The 17,172-nt window shown below is 47.5% G+C and overlaps 1 protein-coding gene and 1 long non-coding RNA gene across 3 annotated transcripts; one reads left to right on the top strand and one right to left on the bottom strand.

Annotated features, from left to right (window-relative positions):
- Nucleotides 1-1,492: 1,492 nt before the first annotated feature.
- SULT1C3 (sulfotransferase family 1C member 3) lies at nucleotides 1,493-16,804 on the top strand. Its single transcript, XM_061432545.1, has 7 exons — nucleotides 1,493-1,605; nucleotides 4,396-4,524; nucleotides 6,038-6,135; nucleotides 12,175-12,301; nucleotides 14,076-14,170; nucleotides 15,552-15,732; nucleotides 15,968-16,804. Exons 1-7 carry the CDS (start codon nucleotides 1,515-1,517, stop codon nucleotides 16,078-16,080), a joined length of 834 nt encoding a protein of 277 aa, XP_061288529.1. The 5' UTR covers nucleotides 1,493-1,514; the 3' UTR covers nucleotides 16,081-16,804.
- On the bottom strand, nucleotides 4,496-16,851 carry LOC133257068 (uncharacterized). 2 transcript variants are annotated; one of them, XR_009739391.1, is made up of 3 exons: nucleotides 16,765-16,851; nucleotides 7,672-8,187; nucleotides 4,496-6,116 (listed from the first exon to the last, which is right to left on the bottom strand). It is a non-coding gene; the product is annotated as an uncharacterized LOC133257068 (long non-coding RNA). The 2 variants fall into 2 exon arrangements; XR_009739392.1 differs by lacking the exon at nucleotides 16,765-16,851 and adding an exon at nucleotides 12,256-12,341.
- Between the last annotated feature and the right edge of the window lie 321 nt (nucleotides 16,852-17,172).

The raw sequence follows: 17,172 nt of genomic DNA, 5'->3' as shown, positions 1-17,172 counted from the left end.
AGAAAACAATGGGATAATTAGGTTGACAATAAAAGGAGAGCAAAATGTATACCTGGCAACACTACCTAAGAGCCATGTGGGTCCATCAGTAAGGGGACAATATACCCATACATACTGGCTGCCCGCATGGCTCAGTGGTAAAGAACCTGCCTGCCAGTCCAAGAGATGTGAGTTCAATCCCAGGGTCAGGAAGATCCCCTGAAGAAGGGAATGGCAACCTATTCTTGCCTGGAAAAATCCCACAGACAGAGGAGACTGGCAGGCTACAGACTATGGGGTCACAAAGAGTCGGACACGACTGAGTGACTAACACTTCTCAGACTGGCTTGTTTTGCTTGGTATATTCATTGAAGCTTCCTCCATGTCCTTTCATGGCTTGACAGTTCATTTCTTTTTGGTGCTAAGTAACAGTCCATTGTGTGAATGCACCATGGCTTTTTATCCCTTCCCTATAAGGGCTTGGATTCCAGGTTTGAGCACTTGTGAATAAAGTGCCATGGATGTCTGTGTTCAGGTTCTGTATGGACACAAGCTTTCAACACATGCTCATGCGTCATCTGTATCTTTGGTGGGGTGTGGTTTAGCTCTTTTGCCCACTTTTTGATCATGTTGTTTGTTTTCTTTCTGTTGTGTTTTAGGAGTTCCCTGCATAATTTGGATAACAGAACTTTATCAGATATGCCTTCTGCAAATATTCTTCCTAAGCCTGTGGCTTGTCTTTTTTTCTCTAACAATCATTATATTTTAAGACAGAATATTCGATACTGGCTATGCCTGTTGTCCACCAAATCCAGCTGGGTGTAAATGGAAAAAATGAGCAAGATAAAAATAAAAATATTGGCAGAAAAACAAAACAACAAAATATGCTAATGGATACTGTCATTCAAAAAATAGCTTCTACTTGTAAAAAATAGACTGAAAAAATTAGGAATCCATTTGAACTCAGAAAATTGACATTATTCTTTAGCAAGTCAGATTTTTCCATGATAGACATCCCAAGGTCATGGGACACAGAGTAGGAGAAAGATAGCACGTATGGAAACAGAATCACACAATACTGTTTGATAGTCTGTTGCCTGCAACCATCTTTTGAAAATTATTTTTTAAAATTTCCTAATTTCTTCCTAATGAAGAAGATTGTCTGTTTTATATTTGGAGGAAGATGTGAAGAATCAGCTTTAAATAAAACATTCTGTTCTTTCCAATTTATACATTTTAAATAATGAAGTTATTTAAAATGCTCAAGGTCCCACAGTTTTTACTTCTCTCACTTCTTAGGTTAACATTAAACATAATAATGAATTTCCAACACATCTCTCCTAAGTTTCTCGGAGAATCTTAAATTTTAAAAAAGGAATGACTGTTCAAAGCTTTAGAAATGACATAACCACCCCTTTCTTTTATATACCAGTGAAATAGTCTCACCGACAAAGATGTCTTTGGAGGAGATGAAAGATCTCCACCTGGAGGAGAAATACCTGCAACCAGAAACCAAGGAAGTGAACGGAATTCTCATGACCAAGATGATAAGCGATAACTGGGACAAAATCTGGAATTTTCAAGCCAAGCCTGATGACCTTCTCATTGCAACCTACGCAAAAGCAGGTAGCTTGAAGAAAGTTGAGGTGGGGGGCTTCAGCAGAGCCGGGATGCCTGGAGGTTCCTCAGATTTTAAAATTGCAGGTTTTCACCAGGGTCAGACGCTGGCTTCCCAGGTGGCACTAGTGGTAAAGAACCCACCTGCCAATGCAGGAGACAAAGGAGATGTGGGTCCAATACCTGGGTCAGGAATATCCCCTGGAGGGCAGGGCAACCCACTTCAGTATTCTTGCCTGGAGAATCCCATGGACAGAAGAGCCTGGGGGGCTACAATCGAGGGGTTGCAGAGTTGGACACAACTAAAGTGACTTAGCACACAGTTCCTGAAAAAATGAAAACCACTCTTATTGATGCACTCCAAACCCCCAGAGTCCATGAGCCTCCTTTTTATTTCGGTCCCTGATAGAGGAAGAAAAGGCCAGCCTCCCACAGAATCACATGAAAGCGCAGAGTCTTAGGAACAGCAGGAAGCTCCTAGGGGAAGCCTGTCCTCCCCAGGCTCTCCTGCACATGGAGATGGAGCTGGAACTGAGCGTTTTGCCCAATGGGAAAAGCGCAAGTGGTGTTAGTCCAAACCTGCATGCATACAGAGGGAAGGAATGGGGAGTGGGGAGGCGGTGGGGGTGAGGGAGGAGGTGGGTGTGGGGTGACACTTACAGAATCCTACAAAAGGGAGAGAAGCTTGTGGGGAGAACCAGAAGGGAAGAAGCAGAGAGGCCAGGCTCTGAAGCTAGAGGAGCAGAGACCTCAGAACCCGGAGGGCTGGGTGGAGTGTGAGATGGAACCCCCTGTTATGTATGTATCGTTCAAGCAGTAGGGCCAAGGAAGGCAGAAAATTTTTCAACTGTAGCCAGCCTGGGAATGTCTCTCGGTGGCCAGTAGACGCTGCAAGAGGAGTCCGAGATGCTCAGAACCAGGAAGACTGCAGGGGGTGCCCCTGCCCCATGGTTCCTAACTGGCCATGTCACCATGCCTGTCTCTCCTCTGTAGCTCAGGATGCCTTCCCTAGCCTCACACTGCTCCTACCACACAGCACTGCCAACCAGGCCTGCTCAGAAAACTAGATGGTGGGGAGAGGGTGGGGTGGGGGGCCAGGAGTGGGGAGTGGCTCCTGCTTACTCCTATTGGAAGCTCTCAGTTTCTCAAAAATCATCTTTGTCTGGCTTGCATGTCTCTTGCTCAGATCTGAATTCAAATTGGCACTGCACCTCAGAGCAGAAATTTGCTCTTCCTTCACCTTGGAAATTATGCAGTCAACCCCCCAGACTCTCCCAGAACTCTCTCTGTAGCTGTGTTCTCCCACCTCCCCCACAGCCTCTCAATCCTCCCTACACCCACTTAACCCCATCCCCTGCTTAAGCTTTCTAGCATGTGAATATGCCCACCTTAACCCTAGCTCTGAGGTTTCCTCCCTTGGATGCCCTGGCTTATTAACACAAGTGGATGCTCTCCTCCCCCTCTGACTGTTTCTCTCCAAAAGACCAGCTCAGCTGAGCCCACCTACCCATCCAGAGTGGGCTCCACTCCTCCTCTGAACTCCCAGGGCCCTTTGTACGGTCTTCATGGCTCTTACTGGAGACCTCTCAGTTATCTGTGTATTGTCTTATGTATCAGTGAGCGCCAGGCTTAGCTAAGAGTCAGGGGCAATAAATGCCTTTGATGTGAAAAGGAAAATGGACATGTGGTGGGTAGGGCACATGGGCTAGCTCTTTGCCCACCCACACGTCTGCATCCGTTAGGATTCAGTTTGGCTATATGTATCAGGAAACTCAAAAGTAAAAGCACTCTGGAGGTTAAAAGTCCAGGGCTAAAATGGCGGCTGTGCTGATCCTTAGAAACCCTGGGTCTTTGAACTTTCTGCTCCACCATCTATAGGCTTAGCTTTTGGTTTCATAGTCCAATATGACTGCTAGAGATCCAGCCATCACATGCATGTTCCAAACAGCAACACGGAGGCAGGAAGAAGGGAATGAGGTCATGTTCCTGCCCTTTAAAGACAGCTTCCCAAAATGTAATGGCATGGCCACCTTTAGCAGTAAGAAAGATTAAGAAAATAATCTTTTTATACAGCCTTTGGCTATGTGCTTGCATGCATGCTAAGTGGTTTCAGTCATGTCCAACTCTTTGTGACCCCATGGACTATAGCCCGTCAGCTCCTCTGTCCATGGGATTTTCCAGGCAAGAATACTGGAGTGGGTTGCCATGCCCTGCACCAGGGGACCTTCCCAACCCAGGGATCAAACCCACGTCTCTTGAGTCTCCTGCATTGGAAGGCAGGTTCTTTACCACTAGGACCATCTGGGCAGTCCAGCCTTTAGCTATATGCTTTGCTAAAAATTAAGCATCTATTAACTTGAGAAAGATGGGGAGAATGGATATTAACTAGGCAAGAAGCAGTCTTCGGTGTATCGTATCTCCTCCAACACGACTGGAAGCTTGTTGGAGTATGGACAGTATCTGCCTCAACTTTGTATCTCCTGACATTCCTTTGAGTCAATATTCTTTCTCTCAGGTTACACTTTTTAGGTTCAAAACCCTATGCCAGGTATGAGGTCTGAGGGACAAAGGGACAAAAGGCCAGCCCCTACTCAGTGGAGCTCTCAGTCTCACAAGAAGGCAGGTGTGGGGGAGACCTTGGCAGTGGGGACAGGGGCTCAGAGCAGAGGCCCATCCATCGTGGGGGTCACGCAGGTGCTCAACGTAAGCAGAGGTAGGTTTTACTGAATATGGGAATAATTGACGAAGAATGGAGTTGCCCAGAGAGCAGGCAGAACTGAGGTTAAGTAACCCTTCCAGGCACCACCTGGACCCAGGAGATCGTGGACATGATCCAGAACGACGGGGATCTGCAGAAGTGCCAGCGGGCCAACACCTTTGACCGGCACCCTTTCATCGAGTGGGCGCTTCCCCCGCCCCTCAGCTCAGGTATGTGCCGCCTGGGCCTGTGGGGCTGTGGCCTCTGCTGGGAAGGAGTCTGAGGATGGTTTAGGTCAACATACCTCCGTCAGCTGTGAGAAAAGACCCCTCAGTCCCTCTGCTGAAATACAGACTGGGTGGCTTCAGACAGCACATCTCCTGCGATTTCTCAAGGACTCAAGACTAGGCAGGAACATTCCACACAGGGGAGGCAGGGTTGAGGACAGCTGGCCTCCAGTGACCAGGAACCTCACCCCTGGGTCAGGTCTGCCCACTCCGGGAGGACTGGCTTCTGCTGTGTTACAATTCTGACCTGTCTGCCAGGGATCCAAGTTAAATTATACATAGTCCCTCTGTTATTAATATCAACAAATGGTGTGCTTCACACCAAAGATACTAAGAAATGTAGGAGAGTGCACACTTGAAGAGCCGGCAACCAGTTAGGAACGGAGGGTGTGTTTTTTTAGATTTTTCTTCTAATTGGAGCATAATTGCTTTACAATATTGTGTTGGTTTCTGCCATACATCAGCCTGAATCAGCTATATGTATACATATGTCCCCTCCTTCTTGAACCTGTCTCCCAGCCCTATATCCCACCCCTCTAGGTAATCATGGAGCCTGGAGCTGAGTTCCCTGTGCTAAACAGCAGCTTCCCACTAGCTATCTGTTTCACATATGGTCATGTATACATGTCAGTGCTCTCTCACTTCGTCCCATCCTCTCCTTCCCTCGCTGTGTCCATAAGTCTGTAAGGGATTGCTTTTATAGAGTAAATAGCAGCAAAGAGTAGCTTTGCAGTAGGACCCAACCTGATGGTGAAAAGACAGAGACTTTGGACTCAAAGAGTTCTGATTTGGATTCTTATCTGGACAACCTTGAGCACATTATTAAACCTCTCAAACTCTAATCATCCCTCATTTCTAAAAATACTGCCTGTTGAAAACCCATGATTGATTGAGCCAGTTATTCCAGCACCATCAGGCAAAAAAATTATCTTTTCTCACATCGAATTGCCTTGGCCCCTTAACAAAACTTGAATTTTACCTTCTACGTATGGGCTTCCCTGGTGGCTCACGTGATAAAGTATCTACCTGCAATGCAGGAGACCTGGTATCGATCTCTGGGTTGGGAAGATCTGCTGGAGAAGGGTATGACAACCCACTCCACTATTCTTGCCCGGAGAATTTCATGGACAGAGGAGCCTGGCAGGGGTCGCAAAAGAATGAGACGACTATATGACTAACACACACACGCATATGGATGCATTCTGGATTTTCTGTTCTGCTCTTTTCCATTACGTGTCTCTCTTTGTGCCAATACCACACTGTTTGATGACTGTACTGTAGCTTTATATGAAAACATATAACTTGATGACACTGGGCGGGCCACCAGCCTAGGATGTAATTTGCAATGTGGAGTCGGGTGGAGGGTACCTGGCACGTGGTGAGTGTGGCTCCAGATGCTGGCAAAACAACGGAAATATGGATGAGAAGTGTTAGTTGAGCAGTGCCCTTGTTGCAGGTCTGGATCTCGCCAACAAGATGCCTTCTCCGAGGACTCTGAAGACGCACCTGCCTGTTCAGATGCTCCCCCCTTCCTTCTGGAAAGAGAACGCAAAGGTAAGGACAGCTACACACACACACGAACAGAAGTCGCTCAGTCGTGTCCGACTCTTTGTGACCCCATGGATTGTAGCCCACCGGGCTCCTCCGTCTATGGGATTTTCCAGGCATGAATACTGGAGTGGGTTGCCGTTTCCTTCTCCAAGGACAGCTAAGCTTGATCCAAATACTCAGACTGTCTCCATCTAAGAGGAAACAACCCTGGACCTCAAAAGATAGGTGCCCGGTGCAGGTTCCAGTTGGGCAGTGAGCTGAGACCCCTCCCTGTACCCACCACTCCAGCCTGGATCCATCTTTCTCCCAGAATATTCCTTCTGGGTACCAGTAGACTAGACTCCAAGCAGCGCCATCCTCATCAACCATCAGCTGAGCCACGTTCACAGACAGTGAGCAACGAGGCAGGGCCCCTGCTTCCTGGGGAGGCAGTCATATCAGTGTGAATCCTCCAGGAGCCAAGCCAGGGCTGAGTAAGATGTGAAGGGGGTTTATTTAGGGAAAACCTGTGAGGGAAGAGGGAGACCCCAGAGGGTGGGGGGGCCCAGGACCACATGTGGTGTCTGGAAATCATCTCCGTCATGGATAAGCTCCCAGCAAGAGCCATGCCTCTGTCCTCTATTTTTAAATTTTTGTTTTAGCAAATTGAGATCCTATAAATGCAGTGTACACTGAATGTACTAGTGTTTTGTTTTGTTTCTGATGTCAGCTTCATCAGTGAGTCTGAAAATCAGGCTTCTCCATCCATGGGATTTTCCATGCAAGAGTACTGGAGTGGGGTGCCATTGCCTTCTCTGAATGAAATACAGAATACACCCCAAATATCAGCTAAGAGATTTGCAAAGAAAAGTGTAACAAACATTTGCAGACTCAAATGCTTGTCTCGGCTGGACTGTCCATCTCTCTGTGGGCAGGCTACTTTGCAGACCCAACCACAGACCCTTCCATGCTCTGGGCTGAGCCCTTTCCAGGGGAGCTACACAGTCAAGGCTGTTTAGCCAAAACACTCTCTACTTAGCGCAAAGCTCGGAGATGCAATGTGAGTGGCTGCTTTTGAGTTTCTCTGCTCTGGTTTCCGTGGTGCTCCATCACCTCATCTCATCCATCTCCCATCAGAGGTGCCATAGGTTTCCATATATCAAATGCTATCACCTTATTTGCTGCCCTGAGATTACACCCAGATCACTATGACTTCAAAAACATCTTGATTTATTCCTACAGAGAGTTAACGTAATTTCAGTGCTCTAGAACGAATATTATTTCCAAATGATGTTTTTAGACTCAAAGTCAGAAGACACGCTAACATGTATTTTGTCATCATATTAACAGCTTCTTTTTGAAACCAGGCCTTCTAAAATGTCACAGTCTCCATGACAGCACATTCTTTTATCTGCTGAGAACTGTGGATTCTTTGAGTAGGAGAAAGTGCGGGTGAGCTTAGTCCGAGCTTTTCCCATTATGATGGGGCAGGGAGCTAAATGGAGTTCCCCAAAGACACCTGCATCCCAGCCCCTCCCAAACCCTGCAAATGCACCTCACCTGTAGAGTGCACTTGGCAGGTGTGATTAAATCGAGCATCTTGAGACCGAAGATCTTATGGTTACCTGGACAGCCCTGAGCATCGTCACAAGGATCCTGATGGGAAGGAGGTGAGAAGGTGGAAGTACAACGTGAAGGATGTGACACCTGACACAGAAGTGGGGGCGATTCCAGGGCAGAGTTCATGCCCAGGCACACAGATGGCCTCAGGTTCCAGGAACTGCAGGGAAGTTTGTCCCCTGCCCTGGAGCCAGCCCCACGGCCAGCTTGAATCCAATCCAGTGACCCTGAGCTCCAGACTGTAAGAGAGCCAACTTCTTGCTGTTTTAAGGCTCTCCACCTGTGGCAATTTGTCACAGCAGCAGCCAGAGACTCGCACAGATGGATTGCAGACTCAGAACATGTGAGTGTGTGGCCTTTGCTCCCACTTGGACATCTGACTCCAGACCGGATGCATTTCAGCAGGTCCCCATCCAGCTGGAGCTTCCCCGATTCTGATTACTCAGCTTCTATTTGCTTAAAAAAAAAACAAGTGATAACCAACATAAGCATTGAGAAATGTGTTTACTTGATCCTAAGACCTTGATGCTGGGCATCCCTTTGGGTTTTCCGAGAATGTTCATGGACACTGGAGGGCTGTTCAGTGGGAGGAAAGAGGCAAAGGGCAGGGTTCCTGCAGTGCTGGGCTCACAGGTGGAGCCAAGGCTGCAGGACCTGTGCTAATTTGATCAGATGGAAACACCTCCCCCCACCCCCTACCCAGGGGGACTGGTCTGCTGAGTATGCACAACACAGGGAACACGCTTGAGAAACCATCCATGGGCTCATCCCCCAGAGCGCCCTGCCTACTTTATGTCTCTACTTCTACATCTGACAGTTGATCCCACATGCAAAGGAATAAAATGGGACCACTCTCTCACACCAGACAAAAATGAACTCAAGATGGATCAAAGATCTGAATGGAAGACCTGGAACCACAAGATCCCTAGAAATGAATACAGGTAGTACACTGTTTGATATCAGTCTCAACAATGATTTTCTTGGATTTGACATAAAAAGTAAAAATAAACAAGTGAGACTACATTAAACTAAAAAGCTTCTGCACAGTGAAGGAAACCACCAACATAAGAAAAAGACATTGTACAGGAGACAGAGATCACCATTCAGGTATGACCTAAATCAAATCCCTTCTGATTATACAGTGGAAGTGAGAAATAGATTTAAGGGCCTAGATCTGATAGATAGAGTGCCTGATGAACTATGGAAGGAGGTTCGTGACATTGTACAGGAGACAGGGATCAAGACCATCCCCATGGAAAAGAAATGCCAAAAAGCAAAATGGCTGTCTGAGGAGGCCTTACAAATAGCTGTGAAAAGAAGAGAAGTGAAAAGCAAAGGAGAAAAGGAAATATATAAGCATCTGAATGCAGAGTTCCAAAGAATAGCAAGGAGAGATAAGAAAGCCTTCCTAAGCTACCAATGCAAAGAAATAGAAGAAAACAACAGAATGGGAAAGACTAGAGATGTCGTCAAGAAAATTAGAGATACCAAGGGAACAGTTCATGCAAAGATGGGCTCAATAAAGGACAGAAATGGTATGGACCTGACAGAAGCAGAAGATATTAAGAAGAGGTGGCAAGAATACACAGAAGAACTGTACAAAAAAAGAGCTTCATGACCCAGATAATCACAATGGTGTGATCACTCACCTAGAGCCAGACATCCTGGAATGCAAGTCAAGTGGGCCATAGAAAGCATCACTATGAACAAAGCTAGTGGAGGTGATGGAATTCCAGTTGAGCTGTTTCAAATCCTGAAAGATGATGCTGTGAAAGTGCTGCACTCAATATGCCAGCAAATTTGGAAAACTCGGCAGTGGCCACAGGACTGGAAAAGGTCAGTTTTCATTCCAATCCCAAAGAAAGGCAATGCCAAAGAATGCTCAAACTACTGCACAATTGCACTCATCTCACACGCTAGTAAAGTAATGCTCAAAATTCTACAAGCCAGGCTTCAGCAGTACATGAACTGTGAACTTCCAAATGTGCAAGCTGGTTTTAGAAAAGGCAGAGGAACCAGAGATCAAATTGCCAACATCCGCTGGATCATGGAAAAAGCAAGAGAGTTCCAGAAAAACATCTATTTCTGCTTTATTGACTATGCCAAAGCCCTTGACTGTGTGGATCACAATAAACTATGGCAAATTCTGAAAGAGATGGGAATACCAGACCACCTGACCTGCCTACTGATAAACCTGTATGCAGGTCAGGAAGCAACAGTTAGAACTGGACATGGAACAACAGACTGGTTCCAAATAGGAAAAGGAGTCCATCAAGGCTGTATATTGTCACCCTGTTTATTTAACTTATATGCAGAGTATATCATGAGAAACGCTGGGCTGGAAGAAGCACAAGCTAGAATCAAGATTGCCAAGAGAAATATCAATAACCTCAGATATGCAGATGACACCACCCTTATGGCACAAAGTGAAGAGGAACTAAAAAGCCTCTTGATGAAAGTGAAAGTGGAGAGTGAAAAAGTTGGCTTAAAGCTCAACATTCAGAAAACGAAGATCATGGCATCTGGTCCCATCACTTCATGGCAGATAGATGGGGAAACAGTGGAAGCAGTGTCAGACTTTATTTTTCTGGGCTCCAAAATCACTGCAGATGGTGATTGCAGCCATGAAATTAAAAGACGCTTACTCCTTGGAAGGAAAGTTATGACCAACCTGTACAGCATATTCAAAAGCAGAGATATTACTTTGCCAACAAAAGTCCGTCTAGTCAAGGCTATGGTTTTTCCTGTGGTTATGTATGGACGTGAGAGTTGGACTGTGAAGAAAGCTGAGCGCTGAAGAATTGATGCTTTTGAACTGTGGTGTTGGAAAAGACTCTTGAGAGTCCCGTGGACTGCAAGGAGATCCAACCAGTCCATCCTAAAGGAGATCAGTCCTGGGTGTTCATTGGAAGGACTGATGGTGAAGCTGAAACTCCAATACTTTGGCCAGCTCATGCGAAGAGTTGACTCATTGGAAAAGACCCTGATGCTGGGAGGGATTGGGGGCAGGAGGAGAAGGGGACGACAGAGGATGAGATGGCTGGATGGCGTCACTGACTCAATGGACATGAGTTTGAGTGAATTCCGGGAGTTGGTGATGAGCAGGGAGGCCTGGAGTGCTGCGATTCATGGGGTCGAAAAGAGTCGGACACGACTGAGCGACTGAACTGAACTGAACTGAGTGGGAGGAAATACTTGAAAATCCTATGTCTGATAAAAGGGTAATATACAAAGTATATGGAGAACGCACTCAACACAGAAGGAAAAAAGAAAAAAGCAAGCAATCTGTGGCTCTATCAAAATTGTAAACATATCTATCTGCGTCCTGCAATTCACAGTGCAGACTTGGTCACAAAATTTTCCAAAATACCTTTCTGGAAAAAAAAGACCTTTACAGCACAGGGCAGCCGGGGTGGGGGGTGGGAGGAAGGGGAGTGGGACAAGCCCAGAAGCAGCTCTGCCTCTCCCAGGAAGGGAGAGGTCACCAGCAGCTCCATTGGTAGATGTAGCACTGCACTGGGATCCGCAATCTTATCAGGGATGATGGTCATTGTGAGGAGGCAATTCCTCGGGTGCTCAGAAGGCAGAGGCAGCCCTGCCCTACAAGTAGGGTAGACACCCTGCTCAGTGACAGCCAACGGGACCTTCCTCTCCTCACCTGAGTAACACCTCGGGGCCTCCCCTGTCCCAGAAATAGCAGAGGTAGCATGACTGCAGCACTTGTCACGCTAAGCAGGACTCCTGAGAGAAAGCGTGTGTTGTCCCTGACTCTGCTAAGACCACAGCTGTAATCAGAACTGTGCCAGGCAAACTGGAGACAGTCACAGAAAGCACAGGTCTAGTCACTCAGACAGGATGGTCCAAGACAGCAGTCCCTAGCCTTTCTGGAACCAGGGACCAATTTCGTGGAAGACAATTTTTCCACGGACCAGGGCGGGGAGCGGGGACGATGGTTTGGGGATGATTCAAGCGCATTACATTTTGTGCACCTTATTTCTGATCTAATGCTACTGATCCGACAGGAGGTACCAGTCTGAAGACCTGAGGTTGAGGAAAGTGAAAGTGTTAGTCGCTCAGTGTCTAGCTCTTTGCAACTCTATGGACTGTAGCCCCCAGGCTCTTCTGTCCATGGGAGTCTCCAGGCAAGAATACTGGAGTGGGTATTCATTCCCTTCTCCAGAGGCTGTTTCTGACCCAGGGACTGAACCTGAGTCTCCCACATTTCAGGCAGATTCTTTACCATCTGAGCCACCAGAGAAGCCCCCAAGAATACTGGAATGGGTAGCCATTCCCTTTTCCAAGGGATCTTCCCAACCCAGGTCCATCTAACAACACAGGCTAAGGTCTACGGTCTAAGTCCTTCAAACAACACGGGCTCTTCCTGAACAGTGACCTTTCCTGTATTATTTCCTCTGTGTCCATCCCTTTCTTGGCTGACTGCAGATCATCTACGTGGCCAGGAATGCCAAGGACTGCCTGGTATCCTATTACCATTTCTCAAGAATGAATAAGATGGTGCCAGACCCTGGCTCCTGGGAGGAGTATGTTGAGACCTTCAAAGCTGGGAAAGGTGAGCGAAAGGAAACTGAGGTCCACGCCTCCGTTTTTACCCTCCCACATATCAGAGAGGCATGGTTTCTGCTGAGCGACTGGGCTGCTCGAGGTTCTGGGAGGACACAGGTGTCGCCCAGACAGGGTTACTGTTCAGGGGTCACTGTCCCGAGGTCACAGTATGATGCTACTTAGAACACTGTGGGTGGAGGGTCACAAACTCACAGGTGATGATGCAGGATCCAGGGGCGTGGCCAGGTGCTGAGGCAGTTCCTAGGGAGACAGTCAGCCACAGGGAGCTGCAGGGAAAGAATCACCCTGCACACCCCCCTGGCCCTGGGTGGGACACAGAAGACAGAGGATCCAGTGACACTGACCACAGGGTCAACCTCGCAGGGGGAGGAGGGTGGGGGTGGCTCGGGGGCCAGGGGAGGACACTGTGCACCCCCTCCCCCCATTCTCCATCACAGAGACTAAAGGGGCCCAAACATCTGGTCACTGGGATTCTTCAGAATGGATTCACAGCTTCTCTTCACAGTCAGCCTGTGTTGTTCAGTTGCTCAGTCGTGTCTGACTCTTTGCGATCCCATGGACTGCAGCATACCAGGCTTCCCTATCCTTCACCATCCCACAGAGTTTGTTCAAATTCATGTCCATTCAGCTGGTGATGCCATCCAACCATCTTATCCTCTGTCACCATCTTCTCCTTCTGCCCTAAATCTATCCCAGAGTCAGGGTCTTTTCCAGTGCGTCAGCTCTTTGCATCATGTGGCCAAAGTATTGGACCTTCCAATGAATATTCAGAATTGATTTCATTTAGAATTGACAGGTTTGATCCCTTTGCAGTCCAATGGACTCTCAACAGTCTTCTCCAACACCACAGTTAGAAAGCATCAATTCTTTCGCCCTCAGCCTTCCTTATGGTCCAACTCTCACATCTGTACATGACTACTGGAAAAACCATAGCTTTGACTATACGGGCCTTTGTTCCCTTAATCAGTATGTTGGGGAACAGTATTTATCTCAAAACGCTGGTCTGGCCCCACGCGGTGATGTAAGGGGAGCACAGACCTGCCCCCTGCCCTGGGGACAGTTTCTCATAGGGGAATAAGTTCAAGGGTGGGAACAGAAGCCACAGAATCCAGGGTACTTTTTATCAACTCCCTAAATATATCAGATCAGATCAGATCAGATCAGTCGCTCCGTCGTGTCCGACTCTTTGCGACCCCATGAATCACAGCACGCCAGGCCTCCCTGTCCATGACCAACTCCCGGAGTTCACTCAGACTCACGTCCATTGAGTCAGTGATGCCATCCAGCCATCTCATCCTCTGTCGTCCCCTTCTCCTCTTGCCCCCAATCCCTCCCAGCATCAGAGTCTTTTCCAATGAGTCAAATCTTCGCATGAGGTGGCCAAAGTACTGGAGTTTCAGCTTTAGCATCATTCCTTCCAAAGAAATCCCAGGGCTGATCTCCTTCAGAATGCACTGCTTGGATCTCCTTGCAGTCCAAGGGACTCTCAAGAGTCTTCTCCAACACCGCAGTTCAAAAGCATCAATTCTTTGGCGCTCAGCCTTCTTCACAGTCCAACTCTGAAATCCATACATGACCACAGGAAAAACCATAGCCTTGACTACACGAAATATATATATACATATAAAAAAAAATCCCTGTCTCTGCAAATAAGAATTCTAGTTGTGTTTTTCAAATGTCCTCTTTTATTTGAGATGCCAGTGCTTATTTCAGAAGCTTCAGGTTAATACTGACACCCACTTCTGTCTCCCTCCCGTCAGTGCTGTGGGGCTCCTGGTATGACCACGTGAAGGGCTGGTGGCACGCCAAGGACCAACATTGCATCCTCTACCTCTTCTACGAGGACATGAAGGAGGTGAGGGCCATGCGACCACCGCCGCTTCCAGCCGTGTCCTTGAGGGGATCAAACTATAGTCACACCTACTGACCACACCAGGCCTCTCTCCCTGGTGCCCTGTCCAACTCAGCTTTATCCTCAAATGATGCAACTACTTTTTCTTTTTTTCTCTCTGTTTTCTTTTTTCTTTCTCCAATCTTTATTTTTTCCTTAATATATTTATTTTATTGAAGTAGAGTTGACACTGTTCCAAGTGCACAGCAAGGTGATTCAGTTATACATATACACATATATTATTTTCAGATTATCTGCCATTATAGGTTATGACAAGATATTGACTACAGTTCCCTGTGCTATCCCTCTGTTGCTCATTGCATCTCTGTTTTTTACTTAGAAATCTAGCATTCTATTCATACTAAGTCATATAATACTATTCATACTAAGTCATATTCATACTAATAAGTGAAATCAAAATGTCATACATTTTTTCCTAAAAAATCTTCCAACTTTGTTTCTGATCACAATTTTCAGATGATCCTCCACTTAGGAAGTCTCACGCACTTTTACAATTTGATTAATCCTGCCACTTACGAACCATGTTTCTTCACCTACAAAATGCAAATCAGCTCTTTTTGTGCCTCAGGATATTACCGGGAAGATTTAGAAGATGACTTGTAAAGCTCCTGGCATCCACACTCCAAACCCACTCCACACACTGAAGTTCAGTCCACACACATGCTGGCAGGCCTGGTCCCATGTGGTTCCACTCATCGAGTGTCAAGGGCATCACCCGGTCACTCTCGCACCCAGGGATCAGTGCCCTAGAATTACAAAACCACCCCTGGGCCCTTGCTGAGAGGTTCTCTGGAAGCTAGTCAGACTCCAAAGGTCCTTCCTCTGCATGTCTGTGATTAGAAAGAACAGGCCACAAGGGCTTTCATTCCTGGGTCAGTGTGAGGTCCCCTAATTCAGCCTCTGACAGACCTTGTGTTTAACTTGCAGACGCTGTGCCATCTCTGGTCCTAGAGTCACTCCCCTCTTTCTGTCCCTCTGTGTTTCTTCCTCCAGGGGACACACTCCCTGCCCTGAAGCCCGTGCTCACCCTGCATGTGTGCACGCGGGCAGGACGTTTCCGGATGGGTGTCACAGGGCTGTGCTCATGTTTCTCTCCCCTCCTTCTCGGTCAGCCTCCCTGGGGCTAGGAGAGCCCTCATGTCTATGTCCTTCCTTCCCAAGACTGTCCAGCGCCATCCACAGTCATTCCCCCAAGGAAGACACATCGACTATAATTGAGCTGCTCCCTTAAGTCGTCCCTCCCCAAACAGTTTGCCTAACAGAACATCACCCCTTCGTGGAAAACCCCCAACTACTTGACTTTTTGTGACTGTTCCACATACAGGATCCAAGGCGGGAAATTCGGAAGATCCTGAAGTTTCTGGAGAAAGAGGTGTCAGAGGAAGTTCTGGACAAAATCATCCATCACACGTCCTTTGAGGTCATGAAGGAGAACCCGATGGCCAACTATACCACGCTGCCCACCAGCATCATGGACCACTCCATCTCCCCCTTCATGAGGCGAGGTACACAAGGGAGGGATGGAGAGAGGGAGCGAGGGAGGCCACACGCTCAGAGGTTGGACAGGACTCCAGCCCCTTTCTGTTTCCCAGTCATGCTTCCGGCTCCCGCACTTGTGCTGTTGGCAACACTCCCAACAGTGTCTGAGGAGCAGACCCCATAATCCGCCCTGTGCCAGCCCCTGGGTGCATCCTCACCCAACCCCCTCCCCAGACTCACTGAGGTTTCGCCTCCTTGCAGGAATGCCTGGGGACTGGAAGAACTACTTCACGGTGGCTCAGAATGAGGATTTTGACAAGGACTACGAGAGGAAGATGGCTGGGAGCACCCTGACCTTCCGCACGGCCCTCTGAGTTTCAGGACCCAGCGAGGCCTCCTCACTGACTTTAGACATGTGAGCCTCACCATCAGGATGCTGAAAACAATGACTCCCTCCCTTTCGTCCTGACCTTTGCATGCTGTCTGCAGATCCCATGTCCCAAGATACACAAAATGCAATCAAACGCTGAGTAGAAAGAAGTTTTAAGTTAAATTGCTCGGTGGTTCACAGAGGCTCAGCCATGTAAGGAGCTGGAGCAAAGTAAATGTACGACTTAATCCCAACATTAAATCACAGCACCTGGTGAGCCTCCCAGGGTCAAGGCTGGAGGAAAGAGAAAAAAGGGCCAGCCCAGAGCTTCAACACAAGAGAGATGCAAAGAGATGAGGAGTGGGCCCTGGAGAACATGAGAGGGATCAGGTCTTATCCCCTGAGGTCCAGAGTGAGAGCCTGACAGGGCCTCACTCACAGAGACTCCAGGCCTCGAGGCTCAGGGCCTAGAGGGGTGCGAGGAGTGGGGTCTGAGGCTCAGACTGAGACACAGATGGTCCCAAGTCCAGGGACCAAACCATAAGGATCTCAGAGCAAATATAGGCCAGAAAACCAGGGAGGCTTTATTGATAAATTCCAGGTAGACTTCTTGGAGAGAGGAAAGAAGCCCTGAATTAGCCCAAGAGAAATGAAATAGAAGAGAACAGCCAGCACCATGGGCACCTACCTCCAGGACAAGGTGACTGTCCTGTCTCTGGAGGAATCAGCACCATGTTATTCCTTGTAGACAGATGCTCTTAGAATTTTCAGGAAGTCTGAGTCTTTTAGTTTCATATGTCCTGATTCTCCTTGTTAAAGCCTGCTCAAGGAAGCGTCCACCCTCATTCACACAGGTTGTACTATGGTCAGTGCTTTGTTTTAAAAGAGAGTCAGGAAATAGATAACTAATGAGAACCTCCTCTACAGCTCAGGGAGCTCTACTCAATACTCTGTGATAGCCTATATGGGAATATAATCTAAAAAGAGTGGATATATTCCCTTTGTTGTGTACCTGAAACTAACCCAACATTGCAAATCAACTAGACCTTAATAAAAAAAATTTTTTAAATAGATGTGTCAAAAAAACAAGTAAAGA

The sequence above is a fragment of the Bos javanicus genome, chromosome 11 (assembly GCF_032452875.1).
Source record: "Bos javanicus breed banteng chromosome 11, ARS-OSU_banteng_1.0, whole genome shotgun sequence".
Classification (NCBI taxonomy): domain Eukaryota; kingdom Metazoa; phylum Chordata; class Mammalia; order Artiodactyla; family Bovidae; genus Bos; species Bos javanicus.
This window is presented reverse-complemented; position numbering and strand designations above follow the sequence as displayed.

Coding starts and splice junctions, on each gene's coding strand:
- SULT1C3 (XM_061432545.1), top strand. CDS start 1,515: ATGACCAAGATGATAAGCGATAACTGGGACAAAATCTGGAATTTTCAA. Junction 1,606..4,395: donor TGCAACCTACGCAAAAGCAG/GTAGCTTGAAGA, acceptor TAACCCTTCCAG/GCACCACCTGGACCCAGGAG. Junction 6,136..12,174: donor TCTGGAAAGAGAACGCAAAG/GTAAGGACAGCT, acceptor GGCTGACTGCAG/ATCATCTACGTGGCCAGGAA.